The 21778-nt window shown below is 55.1% G+C and overlaps 1 protein-coding gene across 1 annotated transcript; it reads left to right on the forward strand.

The window, feature by feature from the left end:
- Positions 1-1416: 1416 nt before the first annotated feature.
- On the forward strand, positions 1417-21778 carry LOC137754386 (multidrug and toxin extrusion protein 2-like). Its single transcript, XM_068530015.1, has 17 exons — positions 1417-1539; positions 2383-2484; positions 2706-2774; positions 3436-3584; positions 4255-4297; positions 7057-7101; positions 7274-7371; positions 7747-7844; positions 8772-8885; positions 9511-9578; positions 10449-10557; positions 11184-11259; positions 11543-11612; positions 19321-19453; positions 19524-19618; positions 20602-20692; positions 21530-21778. Exons 1-17 carry the CDS (start codon positions 1417-1419, stop codon positions 21748-21750), a joined length of 1704 nt encoding a protein of 567 aa, XP_068386116.1. The 3' UTR covers positions 21751-21778.

A 21778-nucleotide genomic window follows, 5' to 3' on the forward strand; every position in this document is an offset into this window, starting at 1 on the left:
CAGGTGGTCCCCAGCCCCCCTCCTTCCCACCCTTTCCCCTCTGTTGCCATCACAGGTTGGCTATGCCCCAGTCTTCCAGAATCTCCCTCTGGGGCTGAAGGTGTTTGGAGCTTAATCATCTCATGGGCTTGCCCTTAAAAACCCAGATTTTCTCATTCTAGTTCAGCTTCCTTCTAGATCACATGCCAACACTGGCCCCTCTCCCCCCTCCTCCGCCCTCCCTCCACACCATCTCAAGTTAGTTTCTCCTGTTTCCACTAAGGAACCACGAATGACACAAACGTTGGCAGGAGGGAGGAGATGGGAGGCCACTGTGCCCTGGGCCAGGGGCCTGAGGACAAGTTCTCACCTGAGAAGGGAGAGGTTCCCGAGGTCCCAGGGTCCGTGGCCCTGTCGCCGAGAGCTGAACTGCTGATCATGTCCAGTGGGGGGTCTGCACGGCTGCCCCTGACGGCAGTGGGCTGTGGAGAGGCGCTTGCTGACCCTGCAGTTCTCACCCGGCTGCGGGGTGATACGCGGGGCTGGTTGGCTGCTCTGCTCTGAGACTCCGTGCCGGCGCCCCTGGGCTGCAATCCTGGAAAACTGAACTGGGGGCCGAGCCCGCAGGCGCTGCACGAGACACTGGGTGAACTTGCAGTCACTGCAACGAGAGGGGGGCGTTCGCTGGAAAAGGCTGGAAGCGGTGGTTTGAAAGTCAACACCTGGGGGGCCTGGGAAGCCCCCAACCCAGAGGGAGCAGTTCCACCGCTGGTGGAAGGTCAGGAATTCCCACGGCCCTGCCTTGCTCCCAATAGGCTCCAGGCAGCGATCCTGAGAGCAGCCTGGGGACAGAGAGCTTCCGCAGAGGGAAATGGAAGAAGTCGTGGGTTTCCGTCATCATTTGTGAGACAAGGACCTGCCCTCCGGACGATGAGCTGACACTGACCTGCTTAGTACCCCCCGGGGGGCACCCGGTAAACCCTGACCTCACCTGGTGCCCTGCAGGCGGTCCACTGAATGCCCTCCTTCGGGGGGGCAGAGAGCAGTTGGCCCCTCGTTAGAACTGGCCCTGGGCGCCCCCTCCACCTCAACCCCCCGCCGGAACCTGGCTCTGCCGCCCGGGAGTGCACGTCTGCCTCTCTTCCTCTGGGCCTGGGAGTCCTCAGGGCCCCCCAGGCCTGCCCACGCCTGTTCCTCCCGGGCCCTTGCTGCTGACCCCCGGGGAGGGGTCAGCCCGGTGATTCTGGGGGCCCAGGGCTTGGTGGTCCTGTCTGGGGCCAGTGGGCCAGGCAGCACGTGGGCCGGGGGGCAGGGCCGGTCCCTTGGGTGGCGATGGCCCCTCCTCCCAGCCCTTACTCATTAGCCAGGCTGCACAGTGCCCCGGCTGGCCGGGCGAGGCTGGCTGCGTGGGTGCTCCGGCCTGCAGCGGGGCTCGGAATGGACGGCCCCCAGGACATGGTGCCCCCGGGCCAAGGGAGCCGCTGCCGTGCCCTCCGCAGGCTGGTCCCCGTCGGCTTTGGGGCCGAGGCGAGAACGCTCTTTGTCCTTTCTGGACCCCTGGTAAGGAGGCGGCGGTGGGGTGGAGGGCCGCCATCCAGGCATGACGCGAGGGCCGGCAGGGTCTGCTCACGACCTTGCCCAGAAACTGCCCCTGATGACCGTGTCCAGGTGGCCCCAGGGGCTGCTGCCCAGAGTCTGGCAGGGCCTGACCCCCCTCAGCAGCGGGCAGCCCCCCCTCCTCCCGCCCCCGTCAGAAGGGGCAGGCGTGTCCTCCTTCGGGAACCCGCGGGAAGGCAGGGCCGAAAGCTGAGAGGGCGAGTGAGGTCCCCTGCTGCGGGGAGCTGGGGGTCCCCTCTGGGCGTTTGCAGGAGAAGAGCGGCCTCTGCCTGTTTTATTTCCAAAGGGAGAATGGCTTAGATGCATTTTTTCCTGACCGTAAAGACTAATAAATATGTGCTCTCTGTAAGAGTTTCAGACAACACGAAAAGTGAGAAGAAACTTCTTTCTAATCCCAGCCCCTGGACAGAACCGTTCCTAAGGTTTTGGTGTCTTTAACCCCGCTCCTCTGTTTGTGCGTGGCCTGACGAGCTGATGACAATAGCATTGCCAGCGGTACCCTCTCCAGCCCCTGTGCTGGGTGCTGCTTGGCGGGGAGACCAGGGCTCAGGGGTTAATGCAGTTGCGCAGCGGGGGACCCGGGCCTCCCGTCACCCAGCCTGGCTGCTGCAGCAACCTCGGCGCATGCTCCCTCCCCCGCTCTGGGTCACTTGCCCTGTGGCCTCGAGGGGCTTTTACGGGTCTTTGCTTGGCCTCGCAGGGCCTGGAGAGCCTCTCGCGTGGGGCTGGGCTGTGAGGGGTCAGCAGGACTGAGGGGGGCCCTTGACCGTGGCCGCTGTCCTCCAGTTCCTCTTCCAGATGCTGAACTTCATGACCTACGTCGTGAGCACGGTGTTCTGCGGACACCTGGGCAAGGTGGAGCTGGCGGCAGTGACCCTCTCGGTGGCCGTGAGTACAGCCAGGGCCGCAGGGACCTTCTCCCTGGGGCTCCGGGGCGCAGAGACAGCCTCAGGGCACAGCTGGACCTCAGGACCTCGCCCAAGGCACCTACACGGTGCAGGCAGGGCCCGGCCAGGACGGGTCACCGGCTGCTGGGCAAACCCCCAGGCGCAGGGTCCCCCCTCGGGCTCCGCCTGACAGACTGCGCTCTCTCCTGTGTGTGCCTCCAGTTTGTCAATGTCTGCGGAGTTTCCATTGGATTCGGCTTGTCCTCGGCCTGTGACACCTTAATGTCCCAGGTAGGTGGGCCTCCGAGAGCCGGGCAGGGGCAGAGCCAGTCCCTCAGCTGCTGCAGAAACGGTGGGGCTGGGGCCCACCTGAGGCCCCTTAATGTCCCCTGGATCTGGGAGCTCGTCAGGCCCTGGGCGGGGCCAGCTGTCCCTGGCACACCCACCCCCAAGGGCCATGTGCTGCAGACCCTCCCCTTGAAAAGAGCCCGGGCAGCTGGGCGAGAGAGCCCTGGAGGGAAAGACAGTCCCCTGACCTCGAGTGCGAGGGCCCACGGACGGGGCCTCCTGCTCTCAGGGGCCCACAGCCCAGCGGGGCTCAGCTCTGGGGGTCCTGGTCTCACGGTGGGCCTGGCTGCCACTCACCCCCAGGGAGACTGGGCAGGTGCTCTCGCGCCGGAGGGCGGCGGGGGCGGGGGGCGATGCCTCCCCCATCGGAGCTGTTGGCGAGCCGGGCACGATGGGGGGACGGAGGCTGGAGCTCAGCAAACAGCTGCTGCTGTCCCTCTGTGAGCAGGCCGAGCCCCCGCCGGGCCGCCCCGGGCGCGATGGAGGGCTGCCCCACCCCGCCCTGCCGGGCGCCTGCGGTGCCAGCCCGCCCCCCAGCCCTGGCAGGGCCCCCGGGGCAGAGGGCAGGTGCGTGGGGCGTGGGCGCTGACCCGCTGTGTTTCAGAGCTTCGGCAGCCCCAACAGGAAGCACGTGGGAGTCATCCTGCAGCGGGGCGCGCTGGCGCTGCTGCTCTGTTGCCTTCCCTGCTGGGCGCTCTTCCTCAACACCCAGCACATCCTGCTGCTCTGCAGGCAGGACCCGGCCGTGTCCAGGTACCCCGGAAGGGGGGGCCCCTGGCGAAGCCCACCCCCGGGCCCCGCGCTTCTCTGGGTCCCGAGGCGTCGCGTGCGCGGCCCCTGTGGGGACGTTGCGGGGTTGGTTTGGAGATTCTTCCGCGCAGCGTGCTGCTCCAGCCGTGGCCAGCAGGGGGCAGACCAACGGCCAGTTTTAACTGAGGAGGAAAAGACAGGATTCGCGTGGCGTTTGCGTTTGTGTCCCAGCGTGTGGTTGGAGCCTCAGAGATGCTTTTTGAAGAAGGGAAGGGTGTACCACCCCGAATTCCAAACAGTGGAAACAGGACTGAGCCCAATTTCTGATGAATTACGCGCTTTGTTATTAATTTTAGCTTTGCCCCTTCATGGGAACACCTTGCTCGTTTAATATTATGCGCGCTGAATTTGGTTATATCTTGATGTGATAGAACCTTTTTTCCCCCTTACAAACCACACGTCACCCCGAATTCAAGTTCCCCAGCCCTGAGACCCCGTGGTTGGGTCCTTGGGCCCCTCCTCCTGCGCCTTCCTAGCACGTGGTGGCAGCCTCCCCCGAACGCTGAGGACCCACTTGACTTGGGGGTCTTGTCTCTGGGGTAGAGCCTGCTGAAGCCTCTCCTCACACCCGGGGGCGCAGGCTGCTCAGCTCAGAGCCCTGGTTCTCCCGCAGGCTGGCCCAGGAGTACGTGCATGCTTACATCCCAGCGCTCCCGGTGAGTCCTCTGCTGAACTTGGGAGGTTGGGCCCACGCTCCCCGAGATTCTGGCTTTCTGCCTGTCTCCCCATGAGCTGGGGAGGCCGTCGGCCCTCATGCTGGCGGCCGAAGGGGCCAGAGAAAAGTTCTCATTTTGGTTGGTGCAGATTGAACTTTTAAAAAGTAGAATGGGGACTTCCCTGGCAGTCCAGGGGTTAAGACCCCGAACTTCCGTTGCAGGGGGCACAGGTTCAGTCCCTGGTCGGGCACTGCAATCCCACATGCCGTGCAGTGCGGTCAAAAAAAAAAAAAAGTTATTACAATATTATTTTTTTTAAAAAGTAGCACAACATGTTTTTCTGATTAGAAAATCGTTTATGGGAGAAATTCTGGAAAGCCTGGGGAAGAAAAATTTCAAATCTGTAATCCCACCACCCAGAGAGAACACAGGTTAATCCTTCTCTCCAGGATTATTTCTCTTCGTGGGCATGTGTGTTCAAACATACAGACCCATGCGTAGTGTGAAACGGGGCCAATGTGTGTGTGTTGTATTATAACCTGCTTTTTCCCTTTCAAATAAATATGTCATTAGTCTCTTGATACGATTAAATAGCCTTCCACAATATCCATTTCAAAGGCGATGTAGTATCCCCTAGTGCCGTAATTTATTAACCAATCCCTACATGTTAGGTATTTAGGTTGTTTGCAATAGTCACTATTATAAATTAGATTGTGATAAACATTCTTATAGAAAAATCTTTGTGAACATCTGGAATGATTTCCTTAAGATGCGTTATTGGAATTAGAGTTGCTCTGTCAATGGCTTTTGATGCCAGTTTGTACCAGTTCTACCCCCAAGAGCAATATTCTCATCAGCACAGAGTATTATTAAAAAATTTTTTCCAATTAGAAATAAGTTATTTTAACACGCATTTTATTGCTAACGAAGGTGAGCGTTTTTTCATGTATTTGTTGATCATTTGTTTTCCTTCTGTGAATTGTCCGTATCCTGTGCTTATTTTAGTGGGTTCATCTTTTTCTAATTATTTTAACTCTTGTTAAATAATTTCTTAACCCTTTGACATGTCACAAACATTTTTCAGTTTTTCACTTGCCTTCTAATTTTCGATACTTTTGACTTAGAGTTTTTAATGCATATGTAACAGTCCCATAAATTCCATCCTTTATGACGTCTGTCTTTGGGCTTAAAAACAATGAACCCATTGCAAGATTATAGAAGCATTTGCCTATATTTCCTCTGAACCCTTTCATGGTTTCTGTCATTACATTTAAGACTGTAATCTAACAGACTTTTTTTAAGACTCATTGAATATTCTCTCCTTTCTCTGTTAATTTATTAAATACTAAATAAGCAGTCCATCCCCTCCGATCAGTTTCTGAGATTCGAGCCCCGCCCAGTGGTCTGTGTGTCCACCCCCAACCCATTGCTACACTGTTTGATTTGCTGTGGTTCAGTGCACGCGGTACCAGGTGGCAGTGCTGTTTCGGGGGAGTCCATCTTCCCATCTCCGGCCCCCCCATCCTCCTCGGCACACCAGCACTGGGGATGGAGCTCTTAAGGAGGGGGCTGGGAAGGGGGCGGGTCGGGGTGCCCACAGGGGACTCCAGGCCTGGCAGGGAGCCCCAGCCTCACCCTCCTCCCGTCTGGAAGGCCAGTGCCATGACCTCTTTGGGGCCTGGCCAGCTCCACATTTCTTCTGTATCGTGGAAACCACCTGAAAAGTCTGGTTTTTCTCCTCCAAGCCTTTGGCTCTTCAGACCAAGTGAAGGTATCTTGTCAAACAGGGCCATTGGGGCTGTGTCAGGGGGAAACATTACGTTATCACTGTGGCAGCAACTCTATCAAATAAACAAAGTCCCTCTGCAGTACAATGGTGCTGCAGAGTTTTAACTACCAATAAAATAATCATAATGACTGTTACTGTTTACATGATGCTTACCTAACTCTTGGAGCACTTAAATGTGCCAAATACTGTTTTGTAAGCACTTTGCAATACTAACTTTGTATATGAATGTATGTATGAATATTAAGGATTCACACGCATGTTATTGTCCCCTTTATAGGTGAGGAAACTGAGGCACAGAGAGGTTAAGTACATTGCCCAAGGCCACACAGCTCACAAGAGGCAGAGCCAGTGTCTGAACCCAGCTCCTCGCTCTTGCTGACTGTGCAGTGCTGAAGAGAGGCGGAGGGCTGAGGAGAGGGTGCGCAGGAGGTGCAGGCCCCGGGCCAGGCCTTGACAGAGGACAGAAAGGACAGGGCAGTGCCCCCGACACACACACTGACGCACAGGCCCTCTCTGTCCTCCGCAGACAGGGAAAGGCCCACCACCCCTGTGGGGTCTCCAACCTGCTCTGCAGAGGCTGCTGGTGCCACACCCCTGAGTGCCCCCCGCCCCTTCAGTCCAAGGCCCCCCCCCCTCCAGATCCTTGTCTCTGGCGGCTCCAGCCAGGCCCAGGGTGTCCCGACCTGTGGGTTTGGGCTCTGGTGGCCCTTCTGTGAGCAGGCCTGGATCTCCTTCCTCAGTGGGTGGAAGGCCTGGCCGGCAGCCAGGAGCCCTGAGGCTTTCAGGCCACCTCACTGCTGGTCCCAGGCCAGGGGCTGGAGCGCAGGTCAGCACACAGCCCATCTCTGGGGTCCCAGAGGTACCGTGGTGAAGCAGTTGCCCCAACTCATCCAAGAAGTGTCTGTTAGTGTTCGTCTGGTGGTGTTTTGGTAGTTGTTGCTTACTTCGTGTGTGTGTTTATTTTATACAGGCAAATTTTCTTTACAGCCTGCTGGCCAAATATCTGCAAAATCAGGTACGGGTCCCTGGCTGCAGCTGCCCCCAGCCCCACCCTGTTCCAGTGGGCAGGGGTGCCCGGGGTTCCCTCTGTGCTTTGCCCCGTCCTGATCGCCACACGGGGGCCCTCGAGGAGCTGCGTGTCCCCAGCCTCCGTCCACCCCGCTCAGTCCCACCCTCACCTACTTCAGGGCATCGTGTGGCCCCAAGTCCTCAGCGGCGTCGTGGGCAACTGCGTCAACGGGCTGGCCAACTACATCCTGGTTTCCGTGCTGGGCCTGGGGGTCAGGTGAGCACCGGGGCTGGGGGCCGCAGGGGCCTGATCGGGAGCCCTGCCCATGGAGTGCCACTCCTGACCGGGCAGGCCAGTCCCTGTCACGAGAGGGACTGCGGAGGCTGCCCGTGCGTTCCAGCATCTGGGGGTCGTGGGGAACTGGGGGCTGCTGTTCCCTCGGGTTCTGGGGACCCGCCGCCAAGGAGGCGGGGCAAGGAGCCGCTGGCCACCCCTGCCCGGCCTGCCCCAAGAGGCCCAGAGTGGGTCCCTCCGGGGTGGGGCCCATCCTGGGATGGGGGTGCTGGCAGAGCCAGGCCCGTGGCCCCCCCCTCCCCCCGCCCAGGGCCGGACTCAGCCGTGGCCCCAGCCCTGCCCTCCCTGCTCTGCCAGGGGCTCGGCCTGTGCCAACACGGTCTCCCAGTTCACGCAGGCCGTCTTCCTGCTGCTCTGCATCGTGAAGAAGAAGCTGCACCTGGACACGTGGGCAGGTGTGAGGGCCGCCCTTCCTGGGGGCTGAGCGGGCAGGTGGCAGGCGGGGTCCTAGCTGCAGCCCGTTGCAGGAGGCCTGGCCCGGGCCCGCCCGCACGTCCCTCAGGGGCCCCTCCCTGCCGCCCCCAGAGGCCCGGGCTTCCCCATCCAGTGTGTCGTGGGGCAGGGCCCTGCTGCGGACAGGCCCTGCAGCTTTCTGCCGGCTCCCTGGTCTCGGGCTGGAGACTGGAGAAGCAGCGCGGGTGGCCGGCAGTGGCGGTGCCCACGTTGCTCGGTGAAGCTTCACGACACCTCGTTAGCCCCGTTTATTTACGTGGAGGAAGCTGGTGCAGAGAGGGCTTGTCATTTGCCCCAAAGGCCAGAGGTGGTACGTGGTGGAGCCTGGACCGAACCCGTTTCCAGGCCTCAGGTTCTGAGCTCTTAGCCCCTGAGACCCAGCCACGCGGCCAGTGAGCTCCTCTCCCAGCTGCTTCAGGAGCAGCTCTCGGGCCTAGTCCCTCGTGGCTGCACAGCCCTGCCTGCCTCGCGAAACCCTTTGGCACCTTGGTGTCGTGCAGTCCTCCCAGCAACACTTCCGGGGAGGAGGAGATAAGGACTAAAATTTTCATACGAGGGAACGGGGTCCAGAAAGGGCGGGGCGGTTACCCAAGACCCTCTGGTGTCACAGGCTCGCAGCCCGAAGCGCCAGGGGCGCTGGCCGGGCATCCTCCTCCCCCTCCGGCCCCCTCCAGCCCCCTCCGGCCCCCTCCGGCCCTCTCCGGCCCCCTCCGGCCCCCTCCGGCCCCCTCCAACCCCCTCTGGCGCTGGGGCCGCTGGCCAGCCCCCCGCAAGACGCCAGGTGCCTGGGCCGAAGGCAGTGGGCGGGGTGGTGGGCGGGGCGGGGCCGCAGGGTGGACCGCCGCTCAGCTGGCGGCCTCTGCTCCTAGGCTGGTCCAGCCAGTGCCTGCAGGACTGGGGCCCCTTCTTCCGCCTGGCCGTGCCCAGCATGCTCATGACTTGCATTGAGTGGTGGGCCTATGAGATCGGGAGCTTCCTCATGGGTACGTGGACAGCAGGGTGCGGGGAGCCGCGTGGGCCGCCCTGCAGCTCAGGACCCCCTCCCCCCGATGGGCGGTCTCCCAGCCCGCCCCATCTCCCCACCGGGCCGTGAGCTCCCGGCGCTGCCCGGCGTAGGCCTGGCACTGAGTGGACGCCCGGGCGTGGTGGTCAGTCAGCGAGGGAGTGAGGTTGAGCTGGTGTGTGAGTAGTTGTGGCCAGCACCTGGCACGTCGTTGCTCACCAGCGGACTCAGTCCAAACAGCCAGGGCTGGGGTGGCCCCGAGAGGCCTTCCAGGCCACCCCTGACCCAATTACAGATGAGAACACTGACCCCGAGAGTTAGACGGTCCAGAGTCACCCGGCAGGGCTGAGAACCGAACTCTGGCTTCCTGCCCCTGGTCCAGTTTTTCTCTTCCTCATCACACCTCGTACACAGAGGAGAGACCCTGACCCTGTAACACCTGGGCAGGGGTCTCCTGGAGGGCTGGAGCTCAAGCGGGAGCGTTTTTTGCTGCATCTGCCCTTGGAAACCACTGGCCCCTTGGCCCCCGAGCGAGGGGCTTGCTGTCAGCCCAGGGCTGTGGGCTGGCCGGCCGGGCACTCACCATGTCTCCCACCACCCCCCAGGCCTGCTCAGCGTGCTGGATCTCTCTGCCCAGGCTATCATCTATGAGGTGGCCACTGTCGTCTACATGGTGAGGCTCGATGGGGGCGCCTTTGCCATGCCCTGCCCCCAGCCCGGCCCCCTGACGGCCTGGGGGTGTCAGAGGAGGGGGGGGGGCTGTCCCCTCAAAGGCTGTCTCTGTCTCCCGAGGGACCCTCTGGACCTCCTGCACCCACCAGGCCCAGGCCCTGCCAGACACACGTAGCCCACGGCTGCTGCGCTGAATTCATGATGTTGCAATTGTTTTGAATTAATTAGCAACATTTAAAATTGGGAGATTTCAGATCACAATCTAGATATTTGCATTTTCTTGAAAAATGGGACATGCCATTTAGCAGTGAGCCCACGTTCCTGCACACCCCAGCTGGTGGGCGCTGGGGGACAGTGGCCCTCGTGAGGGCATTTCCTCGCGCCCACCGTGGTCCCTGCAGCTCCTTTCTCTCCCCCGGACACGTGGGTTGTCCCATGTCACTCGTGTAGCATCTGTCAGCCTCCTGGGGCATGCAGTCTGTGACCCTAGCTTTAATCAAGGGAGTTGCAAAAATCTACATGCACTAAACTAATTTATAAGGTGATTCTTGTTGTTACGGATGGCTTTCGCTGAATCTTTTTTTCTTACAGGGAACTTTTCTAACATAGTTAAGACCACATCCACCTCTTTAACATGCGTTTACTCATGAGTTTCTGGCAGCGCGTTGATTTTGGTTGCCCGTGACGTCTGACAGCGCGGCCCGGTGGGTTTGGCTGGCCCTGGGTAGCCCACCCCACCTCCCAGGTCTCGGCCTGTCGCCAGCAGCCTCGCGGGCCCTGCCCCCCTGGGACACATCCTGCCTTCCTCTCTCTCGGCCCCCAGGGCAGGAGGGGGGCTCTAACCACCGCACCTTCTTTTCTCTGATCCCAGATTCCCATGGGGCTCAGCATCGCGGTCTGTTTCCGAGTGGGGACGTCCCTGGGAGCCGCAGACACCGAGCAAGCCAAGCGATCTGCCGTCTCAGGCACCCTCTGCACAGGTGGGTGGGGTCGGGGCCGAGGCCGGGGAGGGCCTGGGAGCCAACAGTTCACCTTCCAAACCTGTCATACCTGCCACGTGGCCTAGAGCAGCCCCTCTGACAAGCAGCAAGCCTGCTGTGCCCCTTCCGCTCCTTCCCTGCCGCTGGGGTTCTGGGCTGTCAGTTTCCATCACTTAGTGTGACTCTGGGAAAGCCGGTCCTCCTTCGAGCCTGCCCTGCCACGTTTCCAGGAGCTCGGGACCTGCCCATCCCAGCCCTCAGCGTGGCCCCATCTGTGTCCATCCTGCCTGTGCTTTCTGCGGCCGCCAGGCTCAGATCAGCTCCTCGTGGAGAGCAGTGGCTCTCAGGCTTCAGCCCTGGGGGTGGGGTAGGGGTGTGTGTGTGAAAACACAGAACCCCACCTGCCAGAGCTTCTGACTCCGTAGGTGGGAGGTGAGGGTCTGAGAACATGCGTCCTCTAACCAGCTACCAGTGGTACTGCTGCGGCCGGTGCAGGGACCCCACTTTGCGAACCACAGGAGGAAGGGCATTTCACACGTGGTGCCCTCCTTACCAGACCACAAACGAGGGTCTTAGTCCAAATGAACGTGGGGTGGAAGCTGGGCTGTGCCTTTGGTCTCTTGCAGTTGGCACCTCGCTGGTCGTGGGCACCGTGTTGAGCCTCCTGAGGAACAAACTGGGCCACATCTTTACCAATGACGAGTAGGTAATCAGTTCTTTCACTGCTGGGGATGCCAGGTGCTCCCCGGCTGGTCCCCAGAGACACCCCCTGTACTGCTCACCTGTCGGTAGACCGGGCACCAACCGAAGGGCAGGGCAAAGTTTGGGGGCTCCTCGGGGGGTTAAGACGTGTGTCCCCCAGACACAGGGAAACTCGAGAGACAGGAGCACCTGTTATGTTGGCGTGGGACGGGGGCGGAATAGAAGGGACACGAAGGGCGCTCCAAGGATGCGCTCGTGTCTTACCGCTCCCGTTCTCCTGCAGGGAAGTGGTCGCTCTGGTCAGCAAGGTCCTGCCGCTTTACGTCGTCTTCCACCTGTTTGAGGCAGTCTGTGTGAGTCCTGCTCTGAGCCCCCCACCCCCCACCACGTTCACGCCCCCTCCCTGAGGCCGGTCAGAGCCGTGAGCGTTAGCTCACCGATTCGCTGAGAGGGCTGACCGGAGAAGAAGTGCCCAAAGTGTCTGCTCGTGTTGGTTCTGTCATTCAAAATAACGAGCCCCCTTCTGCCGTGCAATTCCAACACGCCAGGGATGCATGCAGGTGAGCAAAATACTGAACACTGGCCCCAGTGTAAACTCACTAATCCGTTCCTTCCTCATTCCCCAGAGTGGGGGCCAGGAGCAGTCGCGCCAGTTGCCAGAGCAAAGGGACACTTCGGAGGAGTGGGTCAGCCCAGAGTCCAGCGGGCCTGACTTTTCTGCTCCTTTGATCGCTAAAGGGCAGGTCCCGTTTAGTGCAGGTTTGAATTATGTGAACTTTCAAAAGCGTGGCATAAAGAAAGAAAGCGCTAAAGTCTCATTTGATAAGCAGAATTCGAAATTCTGGGTCTTCTACTTCACATCACGGGTGACGTGAATCTTTGAGGAAAGCATCCCGAGCGTAAAATCCACATCTCTTCATGGAGCGAGTGCTTAGCTAGCAGACAGAACACTGGGGCAAACACCTGCATGAGAATTATTATCAACTCTCATGGAAAATAAATAACCTTGGGAGAAACTATTCATGGAGGAATTTTCCAGAAGCCCCAGTGCTCTCTGCCCAGTTCCCTGTATGTTCCAGGACTGGCCTTTGAATTTAGCTGGGCAAATACCTGGAGCACATTTCTGACCTCAGCAGGACCGCTTGCTCTGGGCTGGTTTTTGTCATCAAATCCATAGCTTTTACCGCAGAACATTAAGAGAAACTATCTTACGGATTCTGTTATTGCTTTTGTCATGGGCTAGTGTTAAGGACACTGTTACTACTTTTTCTCTAGCTCCAAGGTGAGGCCACAGCTGAGAGATTCCTCCTGCAATGTAAGGTCGGGGAGAGCTCTGGCTTCTAAATGTTGTGAAGGCAGCACCTCTCCGTTCAGTTTGCCCACCAGGGAACCCGAGGCAGACGTACAGTTAGCAATTGCGAGGGACCTTAGAGCTTGTGTATCTGCATCTATCATCTTTCCCCCCGGCTAGATCTATATCATTCTTTTATTTTTATTTTTATTTATTTATTTTTATTTTTGGCTGCGTTGGGTCTTTGTTGCTGCGCGTGGGCTTTCTCTAGTTGTGGCGAGCGGGGGCTACTCTTTGTTGCGGTGCGTGGGCTTCTCATGGCGGTGGCTTCTCTTGTTGTGGAGCACAGGCTCTAGGTGCACGGGCTTCAGTAGTTGTGGCACGTAGGCCCAGTAGGTGTGGCTTGTGGGCTCAGTAGTTGTGGCATGCAGGCTCTAGAGCGCAGGCTCAGTAGTTGTGGCACACGGGCTTAGTTGCTCCGCGGCATGTGGAATCTTCCCGGACCAGGGCTTGAACCCGTGTACCCTGCATTGGCAGGCAGATTCCTAACCACTGCGCCACCAGGGAAGACCCACTCTATACTGTTCTTAATTTATGTGTTCCATGGACCTAATCTTTATTTTATATTTTTTATAACTTTCTTGAGTTGTAATTTACATACCATAAATTCATGCATTTTAAGTACATAAGTCAGTCCTTTAAAATAAATTTATACTTGTGCAGCCAGCACTGCAATCCAGTTTTAGAATATTTTCATCACCCCCAAAAAATTCCTGGGGCCTGTTTTGAAGTCACTCCTTGCTCCCATGGCCAGCCCTAGGCAATCCACTGACTTGCTTTCTGTTTGTGTGAACTTGCCTTTTCTGAATATTTCATAGACATGGAATCATACAGTATGTAGTCTTTCGTGTCTGGTTTCGTTCACTTAGTGAAATGTTTTTGAGGTTTGTCCATGTTGTAGCATTTTTCAGGACTTCATTTCTTTTTTGTGGCCGAATGACGGTCCATTGTGTGGCTGTAACATGTTTTGTCTACCCATTCATCAGGTGAACATTTAGGTTGTTTTCAGTGTTGGCTGTTGTGACGAAGGCTGCTGGGAACATTCACATACAGGTCATCATGTGGACATATGTTTTTGCTCCTCTTGGTAGAGTCCTAGGATTTGAATTGTTAGGTTGAAGCATAAGTTTATTTTTAACTTTCTAAGAAACCATTAAGCTGTTTTCCAAAGCAGCTGTACCATTTTACATTCCCACCAGCAATATATGAGGATTCCAGTTCCTCCCCCTCCCTTGCCAATTCTTGGTATTGTTTGTCTTAAAACTTTAAAAACAGATTTTATTTTTAAGACCAGTTTTGGGTTTACAGAAAAATTGAGAAAATACAGCGAGTTCCCATAAACCCCTCTCTCTCCTCCTTTCCCCTTTTATTTACATCCGGTATTAGTGCAGGACATTTGTTTAGTTGATGAAAGAATATTGATACATTATAATTAAGTCCATAGTTCTCCATAGGGTTCATTGCTGGCATTGTACATTCTATGGATTTTGACAAAGGTATAATGACATGGACCCACCATTATAGAATCATACGAGATACAAACTACTATATAGAAAATAGTTAAACAACCAGGTCCTACTGTATAGCACAGGGAACTGTATTCAATATCCTGTAATAAACCATAATGGAAAAGAATATATATATATATAACTGAATCACTTTGCTGTACAGCAGAAACTAACACAACATTGTAAATCAACTATACCTCAATTAAAAAAAAAGAGTCATGGGAGTCCCCTGGCAGCCTAGTGGTTAGGACTCGGCACTTTCACTGCCGTGGCCCAGGTTCAATTCCTGGTCAGGGAACTGAGATCCCACAAGCAGTGTGGTAGGGCCAAAAAAAAAAGGAATCATATGCATAATTTCACTGCCATAAAAACCCTCTCTGCTCCCCCTGTTCATTCCTCCCCTTCTCCCGCTGTCCCCCTCCCTCACCCGCTGGCCATCACTGATCTTTTTATTGTCTCTGTAGTTTTGCCTTCTCCAGTGTCTTATAGCTGGAGTTAAACAACACGTAGCCTTTTCAGATTGGCTTCTTTCATTTAGTCATGTGCACGTAAGGTGCCTCCACTGGGTCTTTTCATGGCCTGACAGCTCGTTTCTTTTTAGCACTGATGCTTCACTGTCTGGACGGACCACATTAAAGGGCATTGTGGTTGCTTCCAAGTTTGGCCAATTATGAATAAAGCTGTGAACATTATTGTGTAGGTTTTTGCGTGGGCATAGTTTTCAACTCTTTCTGCAAATACCTGGCTGCGTGATGGTTGAATAGCATGGTAATATTATGTTTAGCTTTGTAAGAAATTGCCCAACTGCCTTCCAGAGTGGCTGCACCATTTTGCGTTCACGTCAGCAGTCAACGAGAATTCCGGTTGCTCTGCATCCTCGCCAGGATTTGGTGTCGTCAGTGTTTTGATTCTAGTCATTCTAACAGGTGTGTAGCGGTGTCTCATTGCTGCTTTAATTTGTAACTTCCGACTGACACGTAATGTGGACCATCTTTTCATACGCTTATTTGCCACCGGTATGTCTTCTTTGGTGAGGTGTCTGTTCAGAGCCCATTTTAAAATTGGCTTGTTTTCTTATTGTTGTGTTTTAAGAGCTTTTGTATAGTTTGTTTTTAATTTTTATTTTTATTGGAGTATAGTCGATTTACAATGTTGTGTTAGTTTCAGGCGTACAGCAAAGTGATTCAGTTATACACATATACATTTTAAAATGTATTCTTTTCCATGATGGTTTATCTCAGGGTATTGAATATAGGGCCCTGTGCTACACAGTAGGACCTTGTTGTTTATCCATCCTACATATAATAGTTTGCATCTACCAACCCCAAATTCCCAGTCCATCCCTCCCACACCCCCCTCCCCCAATAATTCTTTATATGTTCTACACATAAGTCCTTTATCAGGTATATGATTTGCAAGCCCAGTCTGTGGCTTGACTTTCATTTTCTTATTTATTTATTTATTTATAAAAAATAACTATTTTATTTTTATTTTTGGCTGTGTTGGGTCTTCATTGCTGAGCGTGGGCTTTCTCTAGTTGCGGTGAGCAGGGGCTACTCTTCATTGTGGTGCGTGGGCTTCTCATTGTGGTGGCTTCTCTTGTTGTGGAGCACGGGCTCTAGGTGTGTGGGCTTCAGTAGTTGTGGCGTGTGGGCTCAGTAGTTGTGGCACACGGGCTTAGTTGCTCTGCGGCATGTGGGATCTTCCCGGACCAGGGCTCGAACCTGTGTCCCCTGCATTGGCAGGCGGATTCTTAACCACTGTGCCACCAGGGAAGCCCCCTCATTTTCTTATCTTTTGAGCTGCAAAAGTTTGCACTTTTTAAAATTAATTAATTAATTAATTTATTTTTGGCTGCGTTGGGTCTTCGTTGCTGCGCGTGGGCTTTCTCTAGTTGTGGTGAGCGGGAGCCACTCTTCATTGCGGTGCATGGGCCTCCCATTGTGGTGGCTTCTCTTGTTGCAGAGCACGGGCTCCAGGGGTGCGGGCTTCAGTAGTTTTGGCACGCGGCTCAGTAGTTGTGGCTCGTGGGCTCTAGAGCGCAGGCTCAGTAGTTGTGGTGCACGGGCCCAGTTGCTCCGCGGCATGTGGGATCCTCCCAGACCAGGGCTCGAACCCATGTCCCCTGCATTGGCAGCCGGACTTTTAACCACTGTGCCACCAGGGAAGCCCTGCACTTTTAACGCAGTCCAGTTTCTCATTTTCTTTTCTTTTATGGTTCACGCTTTTGCTGTCATGTATAAGAAATCTTTGCCTAACCCAAGGTCACAAAGATTTTCTCTTATGAATTCTTCTAGACATTTTATAGTTTTAGGTCCTACATTTATGTTTATGATTCATTTTGAGCCCATTTTTGTGTTTGGTACGAGGTAAGGGTCTAAGTTTATTTTTTTGTGTGTGGATATTCAACAGTCCCAACACCATTCTTGGTGTGTGAAAGAAAGGCTATTCCCTCCCCAGTGAATTATCTTGGCACTTTGGTCAAAAATCAATTGATTGTAAATGTTGTGATTTATTTATAGATTCATAATTCTGTTTCATTAATTTATTATGCCCATCCTGTGCCAATACTACACTGTCTTAATTACTGTAGCTTTATAGTGAGCTTTGAAATAAGTTAGTATAAATCTTCCAACCTTGTTCTCTCTTTTTAATTGCTTTTGTTCTTCTAAATCCTTTGCATTTCCATATGTATTTTAGAACCAGCTTGTTAATTTCTACTAAAAAGCCTGCTGGGATTTTGAAAGGAATTGTGTTGACTCTACAGAGCAATTTTGGGAGAATTGTCATCTTAACAGTATTGTTAAAATGGACATAGAATGTCTCTCCGACTAGTTAGATTTTCTTTAATTTACCTCAGCAATGTGCTGTAGTCTTCAGTGGTCAAATCTTGCACTACTTTTGTTAAATTTATCCCCAAATATTTTGTTCTTTTTGATGGTATTATGAATGGAACTCTTAATTTCATTTTTAGGTTGTTCATTGCTAGTTTATAGAAAGATAATTGATCTTTGTTTATTGATCTTTTATCCTGTGACCTTGTTAAACTCATTCTAGTAGTTTTTGGTGTGTGGAGTCCTTAAGATTTTCTACATATAGGATCATGTCATCTGTGAATAAAGAGTTTTACTTCTCCCTTTCCATCTGGCTAGAACCTCCAGTACGATGTTGAGTGGAAGTGGCAATAGCATACACCTGTGCCTTGTTCTCAGTGTTAAAGGGAAAGTATTCAGCCTTTCAGCATTAAATATGTTATCTGTAAAATTTTTGTAAATGCCCCTTATTGAGGCTGAGGAAGAGCCCTTCTCCTAGTTTGAAACATTTTCTCATGAATGCGTGCTGGATTTTGTAGAATGCTTTTTCTGTATCTACTGAGATAATCATCTGGTTTTGTCCTTTATTAATATGGTGTAATTACATTAATTGATTTTCAGATGTTTTACCTTGCATTCCTGGGATAAAACCCTCCTGATCATGGCATATATCTTTTCTAATATATATCACTGAATTTTGTTTCCTAGCCTCCTGGAATGATTTTGAAAGTGTTCTCTCCTCATATCTATACATTTTGAGTTTATGAAGGATTGGCATTATTTCTTCTTTAAACATGTGATAGAATTCACCAGTGAAGCCATCTGGGCTTTTGTCAGAAGATTTTTAACTAATTTAATTTATTTACTTGTTATAGGTCTATTCACTTTCTATTTCTTTTTTTTAAAATTTATTTATTTTATTAATTTATTTTTGGCTGCATTGGGTCTTCGTTGCTGCACGTGGGCTTTGTCTAGTTGCAGTGAGCAGGGGCTACTCTTCATTGCGGTGCGTGGGCTTCTCATTGCCGTGGCTTCTCTTGTTGTGGAGCACGGGCTCTAGGCGCACGGGCTTCAGAAGTTGTGGCACATGGGCTCAATAGTTGTGGCTGGCAGGCTCAGTAGTTGTGGCGCACGGGCTTAGTTGCTCCGCGGCATGTGGGATCTTCCCGGACCGGGGCTCGAACCCGTGTCCCCTGCATCGGCAGGTGGATTCTTAACCACTGTGCCACCAGGGAAGTCCCTCATTTTCTATCTCTTGTTTTTTTTTTTTTTTGAGAACTCCATATGTAATTTATTTATTTTTTAATTAAATTTTTTACAGTAGGTTCTTGTTGGTTATCTATTTTAAACATAGCACTGTCTACATGTCCATCAATTTATAATTGCTAGTAACCCCACTGAAAAGAAAACCACGCAATACTCCCCATCCCTCATCGTAACAAAATAAAAGGAACCAAACATCTGTCGATCAATAGTGCTGACAGAGCATGCGCGGAACATGTAGTTCTGTAGCTCATTAGGTCTGGAATCGAGCTGGGAGGATGAGACAAGTGAAGAGGTAGTGCTTTCTGTGCACAGGTCTCACGAGAGCGTCATCATGGGGGCAGCAGCGGGAAAGGCTGCCTCTTCCGTATGGAACAAGACATCTTCATCTGCCGGTGCAGAAGGCAGGATAATGCCCCAAAGGCATCCACATCCTGATCCCCGGACCTGTGGGCGTCACGTGGCAAAAGGGGCCTTTGCAGATGTGATTAAGCCGAGGGTCTTGAGGTGGGGAGACTGTCCTGGATTATCCAGGTGGCCCAGTGTTTCCAGAGGTCCTTAGAAGTGAGAGAGGGAGAAGCAGAGGTCAGAGCGATGCCTTTGCTGTCTGGGGCCCGCAGGCAGGAATGCAGGCGCCTCTAGAAGCTGGAAAAGGCAATGAAGCAGATTCTCCCCGGGCCTCGAGAAGGAACCAGCCCCACCCTTAGCACAATGGGACCGCTTCGGCCTTCTAATCTCAGGAACTGTAAAATAATCCACGTGTCTTGTTTTAAGCCACTGTTTGTGGTAACCTGGTGCAGCAGCAACAGGAGACCTACACACAGTCCGGATGAAGCGAGTTCAGTTTCCCAAGCCGGTGGGTAGTCTGTCACCAACTTCGCCTTCCCTCTCCAGGGAGGCAGTCAAGGTGTCGACCGGGGCTCTGGAGTTGTGTCCGAAATGCAGCGGCTTCTGCGTGACCCCGCCCAGGTCCCCGCTGGGAAGGAAGGGGGACAAGGGCCCATCCTGGTCCCGCGCTGTGGACTTAGACGAGGCCAGGCCCCGTAGATTCCTGCGGAAGCTTCCGCTGCTGAGACCCCCGTCAGCCTCCGCGTCACCAACCCCGGCCCCCTCTGCCTCCCCGCAGTGTCTCTACGGTGGGGTCCTGAGAGGGACCGGCAGGCAGGCCTTCGGGGCGGTCGTGAACGCCGTCGCGTACTACGTCGTCGGCCTCCCGCTGGGCGCCGTGCTGACCTTCGTGGTCGGGCTGGGGATCACGGGTACGTGGAGCGGGGGGAGGCGGGGGCCCCGGGCGGCCATCAGACGCTCCCACTGCCCCGTGTCCTGCAGGCCTCTGGCTGGGCATGCTGGCCTGTGTCTTCCTGGCCGCCGCGGCCTTCGTCCCCTCCACCGCCTGGATGGATTGGAAGCGCGCCGCGGAGGAGGTGAGTGCTGCTCCCCCGACACGCCAGGGGGCGCCCTGGGCTAGGACTGCGGGCGTCATGGAGACGGTGCGGCGCCAGCGGCGCCCCATCCAGGTACCGCCGGAAACCGCGCCAGACGCACAGAGGAAACCTCAGCAGACTCGGCTGAACGTGGGTGAGCCCCGAGGGTGCTGTGACCTTGGAGGAGGTGACGACAGCGCCCTGTCACCATCCTCTCGGAAGAACTGAAACCGGGCGGGCGGCACTTGCTCGTCAGAGGCGTTAAAGCCACAGCTTAGGCTGCGGGCTGAGCGTGGAGGGGGTGTCCTCAGACCGAATCCCCGCGGAGTGTGGGTTTGCCTTCGTGTGTGGATCCAGTGCTCCTGATGTCTGCGACGACGGATTAACACAGACCTAGAACACCACCGCTGTACAGTCCCCCAGAAGGGTGAACACGGGCAGACCTCACTTTACTGCGCTTTGTAGATGCTGTGGTTTCTACAAGTCGAAGGTCTGGAGCGAGCCCACGTTGAGCAAGTCTGTCGGCGCCATTTGCCCAGCAGCATTTCTCACTTCATGTCTCTCTCACATTTTGCTAATTCTCATCATGTTTCAAACCTTCTCATTATTATCTCCCTCATGGGGAGGTGTGATCACTGATCTCTGATGCCACTATTGCAAAAAGCTGATGGCCTGCTGAAGCCTCAGGTGATGGTTAGTATTTTTCAGCGAAGAGGCACTTTCTAGCTGCCGCAGGGACAAGGCTTTTTTAGACATGATGGTATTGTGTGCTCAACAGACTCCAGTATCGTGCAAACATCGCTTTTACATGCAGCGGGAAACCAGAAAACCCCTGTGAGTGGCTTTGTTGTGACATCCGCTTTATTGCAGTGGTCTGGAGCCTCCGAGGTGTGCCTGTGTGTGACCACGTCCTGCTCGGCCTGCCGGGCACAGCTGAGGCCGGGGTGGACAGCAGGCCAACCGGACGACTCCGTCTCCTTCAGGTGCAGAAACGCGTGGGGCTGCCGCCCCAGGCCGCTGAGAGCGCAGCCCCCAGCCTCAGACCCGGGCCCGAGAGAGCGGTCATATCTTCAGGTAACGCTGCCCCGCGTGCTCGGGTGACCGGGAACCGCGCGAGCCCCAGCTGCCTCTCGTCCTCAGCGTGACAGTGACGTCCGTCCTAACGCCAGGAGGGTGACACTAAAGTCCACTACCTAAGAGGCCCCGGGAAGCAGGCCCCGTCCCTCCCCAGCCTGGGGGGCAGTGAGCCTCGGTTCCACTCAGATGAGGGAGCGGGTTGAGCGCTTAGGTCTCTGCTCCGTCATCCTGCAACTGCAAAGGCAGGGGATGAGGTTGGAGCACGGACCGTTGGACCCTAGAGCATATTGTCAGCACTCCAACCCAGGATGGGAGGCCTGCAGGCGTGAGTTGGGCAGGTCAGCCTGGCTCGACTCAGCAGCGTGCGGGCGCTTCCCGCCGACCCCCCGAACCCCACCAGGCGGCGGCTCTGCTGCCCCGGGGCGGGCGCTGGTTATCACGGCCCAAAGCCCCGGTTATCACGGCCCAAAGCCCCGGTTATCCCAGTGCCCGTGCCTCGTCCTGCGGTGGGGAACCAGCTGCAGACTCTATGGGCTTCACTTGTCACCAGGGAACGTGCAAAGGCAGCTCGACTAAGCGTTTCGTACGTGCCCTGAGGTCACTGGTGAAGGTTAGGCATCACACAGGCTCAGACAGGCACACGCGTCTGATCTCATCTCATCTTAGGGACAGCCTTTCCTGTGCATCCCACGTAGTTCCCTTCTCTGGTCGTGCCGTAGAGAAAAGGCGGGCGTCCCCTGCTGTGAGGCACAGGCGTCGATCGTGCACCTCCAGGCACCCCCCCGCCCCCCCCCGCCCCCCGCATGCTAAGCTGGCCCCTGTTTGCCTCTGCAGTGGCTACGGGCAGCTACCCTGGCGTGACCCTGACAACGTACTCAAGGCCCGAGGCCCCTGTGGACCTCTTCGGGACTCCGGAAGCAGCCCAACCCCTGCCAGCTCCCCCTGGCAGACTGTCGGCCAAACAGCTGGCCATCCGCCGAGGGGCTGCTCTGGGGGCAGCGACGGGCACGCTGGTGGTGGGGCTTGTCATCAGGGTCCTGACTGCCAGGCCCTAGCAAGAAAGGAAGCAGAGAGTGGCTGCCC

The sequence above is a fragment of the Eschrichtius robustus genome, chromosome 20 (genome assembly GCF_028021215.1).
Source record: "Eschrichtius robustus isolate mEscRob2 chromosome 20, mEscRob2.pri, whole genome shotgun sequence".
Lineage (NCBI taxonomy): Eukaryota > Metazoa > Chordata > Mammalia > Artiodactyla > Eschrichtiidae > Eschrichtius > Eschrichtius robustus.